General features: G+C 39.9%; 1 protein-coding gene across 1 annotated transcript; it reads right to left on the bottom strand.

Annotated features, from left to right (window-relative positions):
* Positions 1-1,694: 1,694 nt before the first annotated feature.
* On the bottom strand, positions 1,695-12,578 carry LOC132130426 (myosin heavy chain, fast skeletal muscle-like). Its single transcript, XM_059542135.1, has 39 exons — positions 12,366-12,578; positions 12,119-12,262; positions 11,893-12,049; positions 11,447-11,474; positions 11,232-11,343; positions 11,050-11,142; positions 10,885-10,948; positions 10,693-10,791; positions 10,507-10,610; positions 10,210-10,348; positions 10,008-10,126; positions 9,744-9,893; positions 9,482-9,652; positions 9,106-9,406; positions 8,765-8,832; positions 8,597-8,684; positions 8,401-8,518; positions 8,189-8,312; positions 7,571-7,707; positions 7,231-7,486; positions 6,903-7,145; positions 6,644-6,820; positions 6,401-6,546; positions 6,224-6,314; positions 5,729-6,118; positions 5,524-5,650; positions 5,305-5,423; positions 4,990-5,186; positions 4,715-4,898; positions 4,428-4,593; positions 4,211-4,335; positions 3,701-4,009; positions 3,391-3,594; positions 3,172-3,297; positions 2,859-3,029; positions 2,283-2,387; positions 2,098-2,193; positions 1,855-1,986; positions 1,695-1,724 (listed from the first exon to the last, which is right to left on the bottom strand). The coding sequence occupies exons 1-39, from the start codon at positions 12,564-12,566 to the stop codon at positions 1,710-1,712; spliced, it is 5,796 nt and encodes a 1,931-aa protein (XP_059398118.1). The 5' UTR covers positions 12,567-12,578; the 3' UTR covers positions 1,695-1,709.
* Positions 12,579-19,979: the final 7,401 nt, after the last annotated feature.

Genomic DNA, 19,979 nt, shown 5'->3' with positions numbered 1-19,979 from the left:
TCAATGACTACCGTCCTGTTGCACTTACTCTCATCCTCATGAAGTGCTTATAATGGTAGTCATGCACCATATCAAGTCTGCCCCCCCCCCCCCCCGGACCCTTTCCAGTTTGCATATCAATCCAACCACTCGACCAATAATGCCATCACAACTGCCCTCCACTCAGCACTCACACATATAGACAAAAAGGACCCTTACATCAGAATGCTGTTCATAGACTTCATTTTTGAGCATTCAACACTATCATCCCTCAACAGCTCATTCACAAATACTTCACTGTAAACTTGCTGTTGGACTTTCTGTCTGGAAGACCTCAGGCAGTACGGGTCAGCAGCAACACATCCAGCACCATCACACTGAACACTGGGGCCCCCCAAGGATGTGTGCTGAGCCCCCTCCTCTTAACTCTGCTGACAGCGAGCGAGGTGAGCTGCCTGGCCGGGTGGTGCAGTGACAACAATCTCTCTCTGAACGTGGAGAAGAAGGAAGAGAGTGTTGTTGACTTCAGGACATTGCACACTCAAGAGAGAGTGAGCAGCACCAAGTTCCTGGGTGTGCACATCACAGAGGACCTCTCCTGGACCGACAACACCGCAGCACTGCCGAAAGACTCTGCAGCACATAGTGAGAGCAGCTGAGAAGATCATTGGTGTCTCTCTCCCCTCCCTCCAGGACATTTACGAAACTCATCTCACCCGCAAAGCCCTTTGCATCGCAGGTGATCCCACCCACCAATCACACAGCTTCTTCAGCCTGCTGCCATCAGGTAGGAGACTGTGGAGTCTCCAGACCAGGACCAGCAGACTGAAGGATAGCTTCATCCATCAGGCTGTTAGGAAGCTGAACTCGCTTCTGAACTTGCCCCCCCTTCCCTCCCTCCCCATCCCCCATCCCCAGTTTCTTCCAAACCCCTCCCCACTAACATACGATGATATGCACCAGTCACTTTGTGCTGCATTGGTCTGCTCACTACCTCATTCAGCATAGAACTGACGTCATTCTAGTCAGTTTAAATAAAAGAACTGCTCTTTGAGTCCTTTGCCACTTTAATCAGACTGAATAAGATTTTTTTGCACTACAATCTTTTTATCTGCACTGTTTGTTCACTTCACTGGTTTGCACACTATCTTCCATGTGCCTCGTGTTGTTTTATTTAACTTTATTTTTAGTATTTGTTTACATGCCCTTATTGTAAAGTTGTATTTTATATTTGATCTAGAGTTTAGGCTGTGCTGTTAGTGTTATCTGTATGCACCATGGTTTGAGAGTAATCGCAATTTAAATTCTTTGTATGTATATACTGTACATGTGGAAGAATTGACAATAAAGCAGACTTGACTTGACTTGACTTGTGTTGGATCGAAATCGGTGACCTAGCGAAAACTGTGACCAGGGTCCCTGTTCAGCAAACATTCGTGCGGGAGTGCGCACACGTTATCAGATGCTGAACCGGAATGATCAGCGTCAGAGGAGCTGAGCAGTGCTGTAAAATATGTGTTATGTCTTAATACTAGAGAAAACGTCCATTGGACATCCCCTGCCTTCATGCCTCATAGTTGACTTTTAAAACAGTGATAGAGTATCTGATAAAAGTTTGAAAGTGGAAAAAATAATGGACAATAAAGTTTTCAATTAATGTGCCATTTAATGGACATAGAAGAACTCAGCACAAGTCAGTCATATGCTTGCTTGTAGGTGTTGTGTCTTCATTATTCATCTTTAGTCTTGAAAATGAAAAAAAAAAAATAATTAATAAATAGAAACATTTTCAATAAATAGATTTTATTGAAAATGTTTCATAGATTATATGTGTAAAAACTAATTTTTCTCTACATAATCATCATCTGTTGTTACCTTCCCAGCTTCACGGGTCTTGGCTCTCAGCTTGTTGACCTGGGACTCGGCGATGTCAGCGCGCTCATGAGACTCCTCCAGCTCATGCTGCACCTTCCTGTATCTGGACAGGTGAGTGTTGGCCTGCTCCTCCTGTTAGGATTACACAAGATATCCAACCCCTTTCAGAGCATTGTACTCATGGCACTGAGTTTATTGAATAGAAAATCTGAAAACACTCAAGACATTTGACATTAGACTTACAGCTTCTTCAGATTGGCGTTTGTACGCCTTGACTTTCAGCTGCAGCTTGTCTACCAGATCCTGCAGTCGAGTCACGTTCTTCTTGTCTTCCTCAGTCTTTGGGTGTAATAGTTGTTCATGGCCTTGGTTAAACTATGTATATCATCATGAAGAGTGTTAAATACCTAATTCTTGTGTAGGTTTACCTGGTATGTGAGCTCCTTCACTCTCCTTTCATATTTGCGCACTCCTTTCACAGCATCTGCACCACGTCTCTGTTCAGCTTCAAATTCAGCCTCCAACTCATGCACCTTCAGTTGAGAGTTGTTGTTATCACCTGTCAAATCTCTACCATGGCCAGTTCACCTAAGGTTTACTCACACTAGGCGATCTGAACCATGCCCGAGCACCCCCAAAGCCCCAAAGTCTGGTTCGTTTGACTAGTGTGATCACTCTGTACTATATCTGAGCATGGTACACTGAACCATGTCCTGGCCTGTTTGAAGAGGTAAGCCAGAGCATGGTTCAGTTGGGTCATATTTTCTACAAAAACATTTATTACTACTCAGAAAGTAAAAATTTTCAGTTAATTTGAGTATTGAGTAATATAGGTTTATAATGGGTCTGGTTTTCAGCTTATCGATAAACAGTATTTATACTTTGTGAGTATAGCTGCAAATTCCTCCATCAATGTCACCTGGTATAATCACAGTCTGGCTCATCACAAGGCAACCGTTCCTAGAATGAGTTCACCCAAAGTCTGTATTTAGTCTGTAATTTACCCTGGACTCCAGTTTCTGGAGCTGTTTCTTTCCACCCTTCATGGCCAGACTCTCAGCCTCATCCAGACGGTGCTGCAGGTCTTTGACAGTCACCTCCATGTTCTTCTTCATCCTCTCCAGGTGAGCACTGGTGTCCTGCTCCTTCTTCAGCTCCTCAGCCATCATGGCAGCCTGAAATATAAGCCAATGGAAATCAGCTAACCAATATAAATAGAATTAGCATCCATGAATGTTCTCATTACTACCACATGCAGCTAAACAAAGACAAATAACTGTTTAAATTAGAATAGAGTGACAGAATGCAAACACCCACATCAGTGATGGCCTTCTTGGCCTTCTCCTCTGCATTTCTGGCCTCCTGGACTGCATCATCCACCTCACCTTGAACATGGATCAGATCAGTCTCAAGCTTCTTCTTGGTGTTAATAAGACTCGTATTCTGCAGGATTTAAGCAGGTAGTTTAGTGTATATTTGACTGAAACATTATCATGTTACCTGAATTTGTTGTAAGTATTTAATAATCTTTTGTACTTGTGAGTGCAACAGTGTCACGCGTTCGCTGGCATCCACCAGCTCCTGCTCCGCCACTTTGCGGCCTCTCTCTGTTTGCTCCAGTGCAGCTCTCAGCTCCTCAATCTCTGCTTGCATCAGGTTATTCCTGCGCTCCACCATGGCCACCTGCTCCTTCATGTCCTCCTGTCCTCTGACAGCTTCATCAAGGTGCAGTTGTGCATCCTGTGGAAATGTTCTTTCTTTGTTAGTTGCATGTCATGCTTCAGTTATTTTGTGTATCATATTCATATTATCAAACATTGAAACTCCTTATTCTACAGAGAGATACCTTGAGTTGTCCTTGGACGTTCCTGAGCTGTTTCTGGGCCTCAGAAGCCTGGCGGTTGGCATGACTCAACTGGACCTCCATCTCATTCAGATCTCCTTCCATCTTCTTTTTGACTCTCAGGGCATCGTTTCTGCTCCTGACCTCAGAGTCCAGAGTGCTCTGCATGGAATCCATCACTCTTTGGCTGTTCCTCTTAATCTGTTCCATCTCCTCATCCTTCTCAGCAAGCTTCCTGTCAATCTCGCTCTTCACCTGGTTCAGCTCCAGCTGCACACGAAGAATCTTGGACTCTTCATGCTCCAGGGTGCCCTGCAAGGAAAAAAGGAAATAATTGACTTACATTTAAAACTTGTCAAAATGTACTATATGCCTCCCGAGTTATGGCAGTACATTTGTGATTAAGAAGGAAATAATTACATTAATTTAAGGTTTTGAACCACTACATATACAATATTTTAATATTATTCAAAGCACTGGTGTGATGTTAGTATTGTAGCAAAGGAATGGCACCTCGGCTTCTTCTAGTGCAGTCTGGATCTCTGCTTTCTCAGACTCCACTGTCTTCTTGGCTTTCTCTAACTCATGAATGGTCTTTCCAGTCTCTCCAAGCTGCTCAGAGAGCTCAGAAATCTCCTCTGAAAGTATTTAAAAATCAATTGTACATCATTTTCTGATTTTAAATGCATCTCTGTTTTTAGAATCCTGTAAAAATAAAAGTGCCATTTACGTTGCAGATTCTTGTTCTCCCTCTTCAGGGTCTCGAGGTGGTCAAGAGCTTCTTCATAAGAGTTCTTCATTTTGAAAAGCTCAGTGCTGAGAGAACGAGCTTCTTTCTGAGCAGCTTCTAGTTCAGCCTGACTTTCCTCATACTTCTGCTTCCACTCTGCTAGGACCTGAACCAGAAATGTAGTCATTGTTAATTAGCCAAGTCCATGGTTCAAGATTTATTATCCATTCAAGATAATTATAATTATAATTATAATTATTCAAGAATATTATCCACATCTTTCTTACCTTATCAAAGTTTCTCTGCTTCTTGTCAAGGTTGGCAGCCAATGCATTTGCCCTCTCCCCATCAATCATCAGGTCCTCCACTTCACCCTGCAGCCTCTGTTTGGTCTTTTCCAGAGAGGCACACTTGGAGCTCACTGCCTCAATGGATTCTTCAGCATCCTGCAGACGCTGTGCCAGCTTTTTCCTGAAGAAAATGATATGAAATGATCAAAGCTTACTAATATTTGTGATATGAAATGTAGGGTACTGAAGACTTTTTTCTTTGGTGAATTTACTTGGCTTCCTCAAGCTCTTCAGTGCGTTGGATGGCATCAGTCTCATATTTGGCTCTCCACTGGGCCACCTCGCTGTTGGCCTTAGACATTCCACGCTGGAGTTCAGTTTTGGCCTCCTGCTCCTCCTCATACTGCTCTCTGAGCAAATCACAGTCATGGCGGGCAGACTGAACTGCATGGGCCAGAGCATTCTTGGCCTATAGGGTGGCACATTTGGGGATTTTAAACACTTTACCATCTACACGATGGTTTGGATATAAAAAAAACTTTAAGCATAATTTGATTATCGAAACAAAATAATACGTGAAACTCTACCTTGACTTCTTCCTCAACATGTCTTTTGAGGTCCTCAATTTGCTGAGTAAAAGCCTGTTTTCCTCTAGTTAACTGTGAAACAAGTGCTTCTTTCTCTTCCAGCTGACGGCTAAATTCACCTTAGAAACATGTTACAGATATTAGCATGAAATATAATAACAGAATCTTTTTACTCAATTTTGTTTTGAGGATTTTTACATGTGAAGCTTACTCTCTTACCATTTTCAGTCTGAAGTCTGGCTCGTTGTGCATTCATGTCATTCAACTGGCGACTACTTTCATCACTTTTGGCCTTGATTTCACTCAGCTGGTCTTCAAGAGTGCGGCACATCTTCTCTAAATTACCCTAAATAGATTAGAGATTATATGAATATGTTTGTAAAAGGTGATTTTGTACTTATTAATGATCATCTAGTGACATAACCTTTGCTTTAGCCACAGCCTCCATGTTGCTTGACAAATCATCAATCTCCATCTTGTATTCACTCTTCTCCTTCTCCAGCTTCTGTTTGACCCGCTGGAGGTTGTCGATCTGTTCTCCGAGTTCAGCCACACTGTCTGCCTGCTTTTTTCGGAGAGCTGCAGCTGTAGCTTCATGCTGCAAGGTAGACTCTTCCAGATCACGACGCATCTTCTGGAATTCGGCTTCACGCTTCTTGTTCATCTCAATCTGAGCAGCAGTGGCACCACCAGCTTCCTCAAGCCTCTCGCTGATATCTTCAAGTTCTCTGGAAAGATCAGCTCTCTGCTTCTCCACTTTGGCACGGACAGATCTCTCTGCCTCAATTTCCTCTTCCAGCTCCTCGATACGGGCCTGAATGAAAAAAAAGACTTCTTTACTGATATTTGTAATGTGGATTTTTCCAGCTATGCGTCCACTTCACCATTTCACATCAGAAAGATTAGAACTTAGTGTTACCTGAAGTTCTTTGATCTTCTTCTGAAGCTGTGCTCCCAAAGACTGTTCATCCTCAATCTTGCTTAGAAACTGACTTATCTCAAAGTCCTTCCTGTTTATTAAAGTGTTGTTTTTTAAAATGTGCCAAATACTTATTTTGTGTAATTGTGTAAAGTTCAAAATCTGATGGCCACTCACTTTTTGATCTTCTCATCTGATAGCTGTTTTTCATTCTCCAGGTCCATTATGGACTCCTGGGCCAGTTTCAGATCACCCTCAAGCTTCCTCTTGACTCTCTCAAGGTCCATACGGAGTTTCTTCTCTTGCTCCAATGAGCCCTCAAGCTATTTTTACACAAACTGGAGCATTAAAATCTGGTATAGTGCAATATATGTGATTTCTCATTAATGCATGGTCGTATTCTTATGCCAAACATCTTACATCGTCCACTTGCTGCTCAAGCTTTGTCTTAGCTTTAGTCAGAGTATTGACTTTGTCTTCCTCTGCCTGAAGGTCATCAAGAGTCTGCTGGTGTGCCTCTTGGAGGGCTTTCTTCTCTTTGGTCAGCTTAGCAATGCTCTCATCCTGAGAGGCCATCTCCTCCGTCAGGTTTTTCACCTAAATGGAAACATTGATTACTGCTTTCATTATCAAGAGCCTGAATCACAATCTGCAATATATACATATATAAAAGACTGACTTTATTCTCTGTTGCATGTTTCTCCTTCTCCACTTTTGCCAAGGTGAGCTCCAGGTCATCGATGTCTTTCTTCAGCTCGGAGCATTCATCCTCTAGTTTCCTCTTCTTGGCAGTCAGTTCAGCATTTATTTCCTCCTCATCCTCCAGTCTCTCGTTTGTCTCTTTGAGTTTGCCCTCGAGCTGGATCTTGCTTTTGATGAGCCCTTCACATCTCTCCTCTGCATCAGAGAGGTTTTCAGATTCCTGTTCATTGACATGGATATAGTTAATGACTTATGTTCATAGCTGTAGGATCCATATTGGGATAAATAAGAGCTGAAATACTCACAGAAGTTACTTGCTGTAGAAGATCATTTTTCTCCTGAACAATTGACACCATTTTCTCCTCAAGCTCCTTCTTTTTAGCTAATGCCTTTGTTAAATCTTCTTTCATTTTCTCAAAGTTCTCCTTCATTGATGCCATTTCTTTTTCACTCTCTGCACTCTTCAGAAGAGGCTTGATCTTGAAGTACACCTTCATCCATGGCCAATGTTTCACATTCATGAATGAGCGGATGTTGTATTGGATGGCAAAAACTGACTCCCTGTGTAAATTGTAATCAGCATATCAGCCTTTATCACACTGTGCTACTAGACAGTTTTGTTCCAAACATTATTGTAAGTTGTACCTCCTCTCCATCATTTTGACAAACTCCTTCCTCGTGACATATCCTCGGGCCAAAGCCTGAGTCATGGTAACCAGATTGACTAGTTTCTCATCTCTCATCTCCTCAAGAGTACCCAACAGACCAGCTTTGAAGAACACCTACAAGAACATTTGGAAAATATTAGAGACGTAGTGTTGAAGAAGCTAATAAATCATTTTCAGAGTAGATATGGCCTGGGATACACTATATGGCCCTAATAATAATTTAATTTGGCTGTTCTAGTAATTTCAATGGGGAAATATCTATTATGTTCTATGCTATAGTATAGAATGACATTTGAGAGAATTATGTCCTTTCTTTTTTGATGTAACAGTTTGAGGAGGTATGACAGTGTCCAGCACACAAAGTGGGGTCCATCTAGGAATTTTTGGTGTAATCTGGTGTGGAATAACTTGACTGGCACAAAGCCTAGACTTGAACGCCTATTCAAAAGCTTCAGGCCTTCCTTCCTAAGACTGTTGCAGGACAATTGGAGGGACTGAATCTTCTGCAATGTCATTGTACTGTAGCAGAGCCAAAATTTAGAAGGAAAGCACTGAAATAGTTCTGTCCACATGGTGTATTTGGTGAACAGCTCACCTTGGTGTGTCCAAATTTGTACTGGGTGTGGTCAACATCAATAGAGCCCAAGAGTTTCTCTGTAGCCTTTTTGTTGTCAATGAAATGTCCCTCAGGGATGACGCTAGCATTTAATATTTTGTATCTAGAGGACATTTAGGGGAGAGTAGTATTCTTGTGAAATATGTAAGGAAGCGAAGATTAGATGATACATCATCTCTAAGTATCTTTACCTCTGCTTGAAGTCACCGTAGTGGATTCTGCTGGGGAAACCCTTCCTGCAGATTCTGATGCCCTCCAGCACACCATTACACCTGAGCTGGTGGATAACCAGGAAGTTCTCCATCAGACCTGAAATGCAAATGTTCTTAAGGTTTCAGATATTTTTCAAAACTGTGATGCATTTGAGTCTTCAGGGATCAAGATTACCTGGAGTCTTGGATTCATTAGGAATTAAGCAGCGCACAAAGTGAGGGTGAGTGCTCCTCAGGTTAGACATCAACTTAGCCAAGTTCTCCTGTGGAAATATTTGTAATTAGTCTAATCTGTAATGGTGAAACAATTCAGAAACTTCAATAAGAGAGAGAATGTGTTTACCCTAAAAAGTGCAGACACCGTCTGGAAGGAACCACCCTTCTTCTTGCCTGCTTTCTTTCCACCTCCCTCTGTTTTATATCAATGACAGAAAGTTTTTTGTTTTTTTGTTAATCTTGTGTTGCTTTCCATTAACCCCTTCAATAAATCTCTATTTACATCTTGTTGAATCTAACTGTTCTCTTGCATATACTTCTTGTTTTAAAACTCCAAAACCTTTGATCACATAGTTTGTTGCATTCTGATTATCTCATTCTTTTTTTTTTTTTTTAAGTTTTTGTATAAGGAGGTGTCTTGTACATCATTCAAACACAAAGGAACTGAGGAAATGCAGATGTTTGTACCTTCTGGCACAGCGACATACAGCAAGGCCAGCACTTTGAGTGCTGACTTTTGGTAAAGTTGCACGACAGAGTCATTCAGTGGATCCTTGTTCTTTTCCAACCAGCCAGTAATGTTGTAGTCCACAGTGCCGGCATAGTGCACCAGAGAGAAATGGGCCTCTGCCTTCCCTTTGGCAGGCTTGGGCTTCTGGAAAGCTGCACATTTTCCCAGATGCTGGTCATGCAGCTTGTTTTTGAAGCTTGAGTCTGTAGCCTTTGGGAACATGCACTCCTCTTCAAGAATGGAGAAGATGCCCATTGGCTGTTGAAGAAATATTCACACTCAAGTACAGGCACAAGTGAGATTGTTGTTTTAATTTACTGAATATCCTCTTACCTTCTCAATGAGCTCAATGCAGGCAGCCAAGTCCATACCAAAGTCAATGAACGCCCATTCAATGCCTTCTTTCTTGTACTCCTCTTGCTCCAGAACAAACATGGTGTGGTTGAAGAACTGTTGCAGTTTCTCATTTGTGAAGTTAATGCAAAGCTGCTCCAAGCTATTATACTGATAATTCAACAGAAGCAATTATTGCAACTGACTGCTATCTTTTATATCTTGATTCTTTCAGACTTTCACATTAATGACTGATGCTCACATCAAAGATCTCAAATCCAGCGATGTCCAGCACACCGATGTAGTACTCTCTAGGATTCGTCGTGTTCAACATCTCATTGATACGGACGACCATCCACATGAACATTTTCTCATAGACAGACTTGCAGAGTGCAGAGACTGCATTGTTCACCTGAGAAATTCAAAGGTCATTGTTGATTATATCATTACCTTTACTTCTCACGATGACTATGTCTGAGACATTTATCACTGTATCCACATTTAAATGTGTTGATGAAGTCATCACCTGTGGTACTGTCTGGCCTTTGGTCACCATCTCATTCCCGACCTTCACTCTGGGGTAACACAGAGCTTTCAGCATGTCAGAGGAGTTGATGCCCATGAGGTAGGCGATTTTATCAGCCGCTAAGGAAGCATAGTTTTATGCATTATCGTTGATAGTTAAGTCACTGTTTATATGTTAATTTGTGCTAAAATTGTTATCTTACCCTCATTGCCGTCAGGTTCGGCCTGCTCCTCTCTCTGCTTCTGTTTGAACTTCATGGCCCCATGATGCATCACAGCACCTGTCAGCTTGTAGATGCTGATCTTCTCATCAGGAATGAAGCCCAGAATGTCAATGGCAGTCTGTTTTTACACAGACCAAATAAATCATATGGTTTATTGGATTGTATCATGCAGTATTCAGTTCAAACTGGTGATTTTCTGATGTTTGTTTGCTCAGAAATGTTGCATAAAATCTAAAAATACTACTACTAAAAATAATATTGCAGTTGTCCACATACATCTGTGGCAATGAACTCCTCCACATCATCGATGCTCTTGACAGTGATTTCACCCTGGCTGATCATTGGATAGTCGTAAGGGTTGGTGGAGATAAGCAGGGCCTCTGTAAAGAATTGATGTGCAGTATATTGCCAGTGCTCTCAAACATAGAAATAAGTGAAAACACAATCGTGTAGATTTCTCACCGAGCAGCTCTGGCTTGTGTCCAGTCATGAGCTGGTAGAAGATGTGGTAACTCCTCTCAGCAGACAGCTGGAATGTTACCCTTGACTTTTCAAGCAGATCTTTGCAAGAAAAAAAAAGACATTGTGTTTAATTGATTAATCCACATCTTAGCCTCCAAATAAAATGTTTGTCTTAAAACAGTGTTGACTCACAAGTTTCAATATCTGCTTTGGCCAGTTTACCAGTGGTTCCAAAGTGAATCCTGATGAATTTACCCTAGATTGAAAGCATTGATAAAAGCTCAACTGTTTGCCTGCTTTGAAATTGTGATTGAAAATGTATGATGTTATTATTGATGATTCAGAGGTGCAACTTACAAAACGAGAGGAGTTGTCGTTCCTTATAGTCTTGGCGTTCCCATAAGCCTCCAGCAGAGGGTTGGCTGCAATGATCTGGTCCTCCAGAGATCCCTAGACGTAATTGTAGCACAGTGGGGAATCATGAGGTGAATCACAAACACTGTTATCAATAACATTGTCTAGAATAGATATTCACTAACCTGCATTTTTCCAGAGGCAGACTCTGTCTTCTTTGGACCAGACATCGCAACAGTTGCAAAGTACTGAATGACACGTTTTGTGTTCACAGTCTTTCCTGCACCAGATTCTCCACTGGAGATTTATACGAGATCATCATTTAGACATGAATCTTTTATTGATTTACAATTATAATTGAAAAACTTCAGATTGTGTCAGCAGAAGAATATTTACTCACGTAATCAGGATAGACTGATTCTCACGATCTGAAATTAAACCGTGAAATGTTAATAGGATTTCTTCAATAGGTAGCACTAAATATATATATATTTTTACAATTGGTATTAGTTTATTAGTTTTAACAATTATTTTATTTATTCATATAAGTGCATGTAGAAGAAGGTAACTTTTAATACAATAATGCAAAATAATGGTTATGAAGCACTCACTGACTGAATATTAATTTGAACTTTACCACTCAGTTTCCTCAGCTTAAAAACTTCATTTAGGTATCGTTTACTGAGAAGTTGTTAACTAAAGTCTTTCATATATACATATGATTTGGATTTAGCTTTTCTATGAACTCTGCTAAAACAGCAATTTATAGACAATGAATTATCTACTATTACTTCACACTAGACATTATAAAGTGTATTTTCTCATTGACTGCTGGAATCCACTCACCAGTGAGCATGAACTGGTAGGCGTTGTCAGAGATGGAGAAGATGTGAGGTGGGGCTTCAATCCTCTTTTTGCCTCTATATCCAGCCACAACAATTGCGTCGTACACTGGGAGCCATTTGTATGGATTGACAGTGGCACAGAACAAGCCAGAGTAGGTCTGAAATGGAGATCGTCCAGTTTTACAATGTTGCTGCCCTATTCCAGGAATAAATGATGATGTACTTACATAGATCATCCAGGCTGCGTAACGCTCTTTGAGGTTAAACAGCACAGAAGGCTCATTGAGGTGGGTCATCATGGCCATGTCCTCCATTTTGTCAAACTTGGGAGGATTCATTTGGAAGATATCATCTTCTTTTACTGTGACAGTCTGTAATGAACATTGTTTCATTATTTAAGTAAAAAAACTTTAACATTTGAAGACTCAAGCACTGTAACATATCAAATAGTTTTTTTCAATCTATGATACTTACTTTCCCACAGTGAGTTTTGACAGTAGCTTTGCCACCCTCTCTACTAACAAGAGTACTTTTCAAGTACATCTCAGCTGCATCTGTCACGAAGAATGCTGTTTTGGCATCGAAGGGGGCGGTCTGAGCCTCGATTCGCTCTTTTTCTGGCTTCCGGAGGTAAATGGCCGCCGGGCCGAAACACTCCATTTCACCATCTCCCATGATTTTACTTCACTGTGGAGCACAACTGACATCACCATGATGATAAACTTCATTAGATTTACTTTCTGATTGTCAATGTCTAACTGTCAACTCTAACTCTCCTAACTTCCAAACAGATCATAATGTCACCATCAGTTGGGAAGTTCTTTACCTTCTATTATGCTCAGATAGAAATTGCAGCTGTCCAGTTCAGGATTCTGAAGAAAAATAAAATAATATATATATAATGAATGATAGATAGATAGATAGATAGATAGATAGATAGATAGATAGATAGATAGATAGATAGATAGATAGATAGATAGATAGATAGATAGATAGATGGTGTGACTCACCAGTTTTGATGGGCAACTGTGCTTCAATCAGAGGTTGTCATTTATATAGTATCTTTACTGAAGACTCAGCTGAACTGTCCGGCTGGATTTGGTCATGTTATTCTACATGGTTTATGATGATGCATCTCAGTCCTGGTGGAAAATAGCAACATGTTGGCCTTCATTTGACCTTCATTTGTTTTTTTGGTTTGCTGGAGCATGTCATTTTAATTATTCTCATGGGTTACATCAACTGAACAGCTTTTCTATACTTAAATTCATTTACATTTACATTTAGTCATTTGGCAGATGCTTTTATCCAAAGCGACTTACAAACGAGGACAATAAAAGCAGTCAAAGCTTCTTTCAAAAATCAGTCAAACATTCATGATATTAATACTGTATGTTTTAATTTTAAAGCAATAACATATCAATCATAGATATTTGGATAATCCAGCATGTTTTCTTATGTTGTGTTTCTTCTTTTAAATGTAGGCTTTCTTGCTGAGTGTGTGTGTTTGTTTACAATATTTCATTTGATTTCACTGAGATCATATTTCAATGTTGCTTCTTATTTTAATCTTGGCAAAGAGAAGGAACTTGTTTGAGATGTGAAGAAGCAGTCAGCTGTCTCTGCTCTTTCATTTTAGAGGTGACAGCAAGACGGAAACAATGTGATGACTAAGTTTGTACTTTTGATAAAAGGTCATATACAACTAATGTTTGGGCAACTTTCTGTCATATAACGATTGATATTTCTAAATCACATGATGTAATTTATCATTCTTACCTCTGTTCCAACATTTGTTTTTGGACATTTAGCATCTATATTATTTCCTCTTCAATTGCAAACTGAGTAAAGTTACAGTGTTCACATTTAATGGACACTGTAACTTTTGGACACATAATAAATCAACTTGAACTTGACCTTGACCTTGACCTTGACATATGTAAATGTTTTTCAAAATAACAAAGAGCTTACCGTATGTAATATCTAGTTCAATCACAAGAATGTGAGCAAAGATTTTCCTCTTGACCAATTTGAGAAGTTTGTCAAGCAGGACATTAAAAACTTAGATGAATTACCACAGATGGACTGAAACAGTCCTTTCAAATGAAAGAAAAATCCTCTCTGGCAGATCTTTATTGTACAATTAAAGCTCAGTGATCACTCCACATATGAATCTTATTTCATGGTCATATAATGACTCTCAAAGTTATAAACAGCATGTTCATATATGGACAAATCATAAATATAGCACACAGAGACCTCATGTTTGAATCATGAAGTTTAGGTTACTCAACGAGGCCACGGTGAAGACTTATCTGACCTATCATGACATTACTGTAAGATTTCTCAGTAAGTACACTGCTTTTTCAGTTTAATGTGTTTTGAAATAAATGAATAAATAAAAGGTATTAAACAATGTTTTTGACTTGCTCTAGACTCTCTAGATGTATGTTTATATGTTAACATTTATTTGCTGCTGCAGTTTACTATTGTTGTAGATTGTTATTAACAGACTTTCTGTTACAGTCATAAGCCTGAGAATTTTGCTCGATTTAAATATACATTTACAGACATCAGTCAACATGTGGAGTAATACTTATTCATCTTCTGAGCGTGGTGAGTTACATCGCCAGATCCATTTCTACATCAATATTGTATGGTTTGTAATCACACCACATCTGTCCTAAGTGCATCAAGTCAAATATGAAGCATCCAACCACAAAATCATTGACTTGTCTTGAATGCAGTTTTTGGATTGTTGATCCAGGATTTAGGGAAGTATATTTAGAGAACAATTGTGAAAGACTGCAAGTGAAATAGTCAAGTCATAATACAAGCAACTAAAAATTTCTTGGTAGGCTAAGAAAGTTACAGGTCAGACAATAGTCTGGAAAGATTTCAGAGAATAGTGCAAAACATCCAGTCAGCATTCGTTCTGTTGCTGTGGTTGAAAATGCCTTGATAATGACTGATCCAAGGTAAAGGGATGAGTGGAAAGTGTCAGTAAATGATTGTATTTGTCACTGCAGTGTAGTTCACTCAGATGTGGGTACAACAGCAGGAGAGTCCCATCAGCTCAGAGCAGGAGACTGATATTACAGAGGACACTGACACGTCAAAACTGGACAGTGGATCTCTGAGAGACGTGATATGGTTCAGTGACACAATGTGCAGCCAATACCTTTGCAGCAATTGCATTGTGGATCTTTAAGTGTTGCCAAACTTTGCTGACTTGCTTCAAATAATTCAGTCTGTTATTGAGGTAAGTGTGAGGGGGAGGAGTCATGTGATGAATTTAAAGACACACCTCTTCTGCAAGTTCTAATCCACAACCATCCAAAAACATGGTCTCCAACTAATACACCTTCACTGGAGAGCTATTGACACCTGTCATATCTCTGCCATCTAAGTCTGTATTTAGTCTGTAATTTACCCTGGACTACAGTTTCTGGAGCTGTTTTTTTCCACCCTTCATGGCCAGACTCTCAGCCTCATCCAGACGGTGCTGCAGGTCTTTGACAGTCACCTCCATGTTCTTCTTCATCCTCTCCAGCTCCTCAGCCATCATGGCAGCCTGAAATATAAACCAATGGAAATTTGCTAACCAATATAGATAGAATTAGCTTCCATGAATGTTCTCATTAAATTAATGCATTAAGCAGACACTTTTATCCAAAGCAACTTACAGTGCATTCAGACTATCAATTTTTACCTATCATGTGTTCCCAGGGAATCAAACCCACAACTTTGCGCTTGATAGCACAGTGCTCTACCAATTGAGCTACAGGAACACTACTCATTACTACCACATGCAGCTAAACAAAGTCAAATAACTGTTTAAATTAGAATAGAGTGACAGAATGTTCAAAAACAGCACTTAAATGTTTAAATCAATATCTTGAGTTTGTAAATATTACAAATGTCTTTAAGACTTGAGGAGCAAACGATCAGTCACAGCAACACAGGACAGAGCGTGTCAAGCATTTTAAACCTTTTAAAAATAATAAAATACATTCATCAGAATCCACAACTGCTGAGATATTTGCAGGTCAGACGGACAGGTCAGGCTCATGGTACACCCGTACACCTGAGGGTGCCACTGGACTGGGAGATGTTCCTGGGTGCTTCTGATCATGACATTGAAGCTTACTCAGACACCAGAGTGTGTTTCAACAAGAAGTGTGTAGAAGAGGTGAGTAGTAGATAGGGGACCACCAAATGTCAAAAAAACATTATTATTGATGATGACCTCTGGCCTGTTTCACCTCAGGAGCCATGCATCACCTTTGACCTATTAATAATCTCCAGATGTTAATATGTCATATGGCTTTAGCATAATTTGAATTTCAAGATTGACCCAGCATTGACCCAGCAACCCAGGAATCAATATGAAGACTGATCAGTTTTGAACAGTGACAGCACATAAATGATGTCCTGAGGTGCATTTTTAACTTACATTTTTCCAGGAGCAGGAAAAAGAGTTTGTCATGTAAGAAAAAGTTACCGGTTGATTGTAATGAGGAACCTGTGATGTCAAAATAAGTAAAGAGAAAATAATAAATTTTAACGGGATCATCATAAAGGATTGTGATCATAACAAATCATAAGGGATTATGGGGACTCATGTCAATACTGTATCAACCCCTAAACCTATCCATCACAGTAAACATTCTGCATTATGATATTTCCAAAAACATAATTTAGCATAATTTATCATTTAAAAAGCTGTTATGCTCATGGGGATAATTTTTGCTCATGTCAATCATTGATGTATTACTAGATACATGTACCACACACACACACAAACACACATCTGGTTTGTGGGGACACTCCATAGATGTAAAGATTTTTACTGTACAAATTGTACACCTATCCATCACACAAAAATGTCTGCATTTTTCTTCAATCTTAATTATGAGGACTCACGAAATTGCATCTTAAACCATATTTACATTGTTATATCAGTGTAAAATCTATGTCATTTTACAAATATGTTTCCTGATAAATAATATAAACAGGTTTTAGGTGACAAATATATATTGTAACGAATTAAAACTCTATGATCACGGGAAGAAGGAGGCGGGAACCGGCGGACAATCAAATAACATTTTAATGACAAAATAAAGACCAAACACAACTAAAACCCAGGCCTGGTCCTCTCTCGTCCGTCACTGTCGTCGCTCCGGTTTTATATCCCTCCATCTCCTCCGTGGGACTCGAGACCGGTGGGTCGAGCAGGTGTTGCTCATTTCCAATGTCTCGGCCCCGCCCCACTTCCTGTAGCTCAAGCGGTAGAGCATTGTGTTTGGGGGTTCGATTCCCCGGGAACACATGATAGGGAAAAATTGATAGCCTGAGTGCACTGTAAGTCACTTTGGATAAAAGTGTCTGCTAAATGCATATATATATATATATATATAAAACAAATTTTGAGCAATGATGTCCATTACACAAATAAAAGCTTTACAAAAAAAAAAAAGTTTGTTTAAAAATAAATACATCTCCCTGGTCCTCCCAGGGATAATCTCCATTGTGAGGTGGATTGAATTCTTCAGACCCACTCAGAGACGGTCAGAGTTTCAGTCCAGATGAGACGCTACGATCCATTACAGAGCATGTGTCAAGTTAGACTGCGTACCCTTTTAATGTCTTGATCCCATTCAATTTATTTTTAAAGTCACCATGGAATTAAAAACGACAACTCTGTTTTTTTTCTTCTTTTTTACACAGTATTGAAGTATTTATTATGAATTATTTATCCATGCACATCACTATTTTTAAAAAATGCATCTTCACTTGAATCTTTAATCAAAAACATTAACCCCCCTCCCCCACACCCAATGACAGCTCTTCTCTTCATGACATAAGACTCGGAGAAGGGGTTGGACTACACTGACTGTCCAATGACTGGGCTTACAGCACCCTTCACCAGCTTTACCAGAGTTAATTGACAGGCTATCTGACCAATCATAATGCTATTGAATTATTGAACATCTCTTTAAAAATGCTCACACTTGAATTGGGGTTTCTCTTTTGTATAAAGAAATGCTTTTCTTTTGAAGCAAAAATAGAATTATTTAGTTGTTTCCTCTCAGTGTTGGACTACGGTGATGTGGTTTGTATGCATGAAAACCTATCCTTACTAAAGTAGTTGGACTGTATATATCATGCTACAATACATTTTCTAATGAATGCATCTTCACTTACCAAAGGAGAAAAATACACATGCTGCAATCACTACATATTGTAATCACTTATCATACTATACTTGTAGTTATAGGAGAAGAATTTCTTCTACATTAAATTAAATTGTTCCTAGAGCATATTCTGAGTTTGGCAAAACTGCCTTTTCCTCCTTTGGTCCTAGGTTATTGAATGTGTGGTACCCATGAAAAATGAGTACACAATATGGTTGTGTGAATAATAATATCTTCCTTCTATGCCTTTCATATGGACATTCATGAAGTACTTTATTTTTTTTACTTTGCACGGACACTTGAAACAGAGACTTTTATTTTGACACGGGATCGCGCTTTCGGGCTATCTCTGCAGCTTCCGCTCACACGATACAGAGGAGCTGGCAGAGAACAGACGCGATTCCCGACTCTCTTCTTTCTTTCCTGTATTTTCAGGTATATAGTACAAATGTTCGGGGAAAACTTGACTAAATAGGGTAACATCCATTTAATTACAATGTACAGTGAGGGCTGGTTGTGAGAGTTTGATAACTTACATCTGTGATTTCTAAAAGTGTTCATACTGAGGTAAAACTACTGTAAATACTCCTGTGTAATGCAATATTTGAGTCTAACATGTTTATTCAGTGTCTCAGATCTAAATGTTCCATTGAGTTATGTGTAAAAGTTAATTGTTTATGTTATATGTTATGTGCAAAGCTCACTCTGAACTCGCGCTTGGCGCGCTTGATGGTCACGTGACCAGCTCATGCAGAAGTGTGTAACGGCAGCCTAAATAGCTGTTAATGCTTTGAAATGTTGATTTTTGACAAACTAACGGTGAAACAAATGTCACAAATGTTTTAAGAGTTGAAACAGACTTAAAATATGCACTTAGGTGAATAATCAAAGTAATAATTTGCTAGATTTGACTGTTGACCCATGAGAAAGTATGGAAAGAGTATTGTTATATGTTCAAACAGGTTAAATGAGAAAAAGACAAACAATGAAAAGAGATTATATGAGTTTATTTTTGTGGTTTAAGAAACTGGTGGATGTTGAAGATTGATTTGTTGTCAATAAAGACACGATACAGAGGAGCTGGCAGAGAACAGACGCGATTCCCGACTCTCTTCTTTCTTTCCTGTATTTTCAGTAATTTGTCTGCTAGGTCTCCGGAGGCGGGGCCTGCAACAGATTCTTGGGGGCTCGTCCGGGATCCACTCCATGTGACGCTAGGAGGCGGATCCAAAGATTTCCAGGACGTGGGACCAGGCAGCGTTGGGGCTAGAGGCCGGCGACTGCTACATCCACGGACAACGAGGCAACAAGGCGTGTACCAGGTGATCTGCTGGTGACTGTCTTTTCATCCTGAGGTTGAGGCTACAACCGGAGTACTGAAAAAGCGACATAATGGCGGGTCGTGCAAGGAAACAGCTGGTGTGGGACGTAAAGAGAGATTTAATCAATTTACCTGCTGACGAACTGTTCCGCATTGCCAAGGGCATCGGGCCAGTACCTGGACACCACACAAGTGAACTGGATCTGGAGGATAGTGAGGTTTGTTTCAAGTACATTGACGATTACATGTCCAGTGAACATTTGCTTGAGGCTGAGGACCAAGGGATGAGCGAACTGTTGACATTACAAGATACTGTAAAATCAGCAAAACAGATTGGCGCTGCTGTATCTACACCTGATGTTGATATAAACACACACTTTGCACATGTGTTACATCCATCCACCACTGGTGACACTTACATGACTCCACCTCATGTGGCATCTGACTCAGGGGGTGTTAAGGGGACTGAATCTGAAACAAACACAAACATACATAAAATGCTTGCAGAATATGAAGAGATAAGTAGAAAAATCCACCAGTACATGACACTTACCCAGCACACGGACTCGA

This window comes from Carassius carassius, chromosome 47, assembly GCF_963082965.1.
Source record: "Carassius carassius chromosome 47, fCarCar2.1, whole genome shotgun sequence".
Lineage (NCBI taxonomy): Eukaryota > Metazoa > Chordata > Actinopteri > Cypriniformes > Cyprinidae > Carassius > Carassius carassius.
Note: the sequence above shows the minus strand (reverse complement) of the source record. Positions and strands in the feature narration are given on the sequence as shown.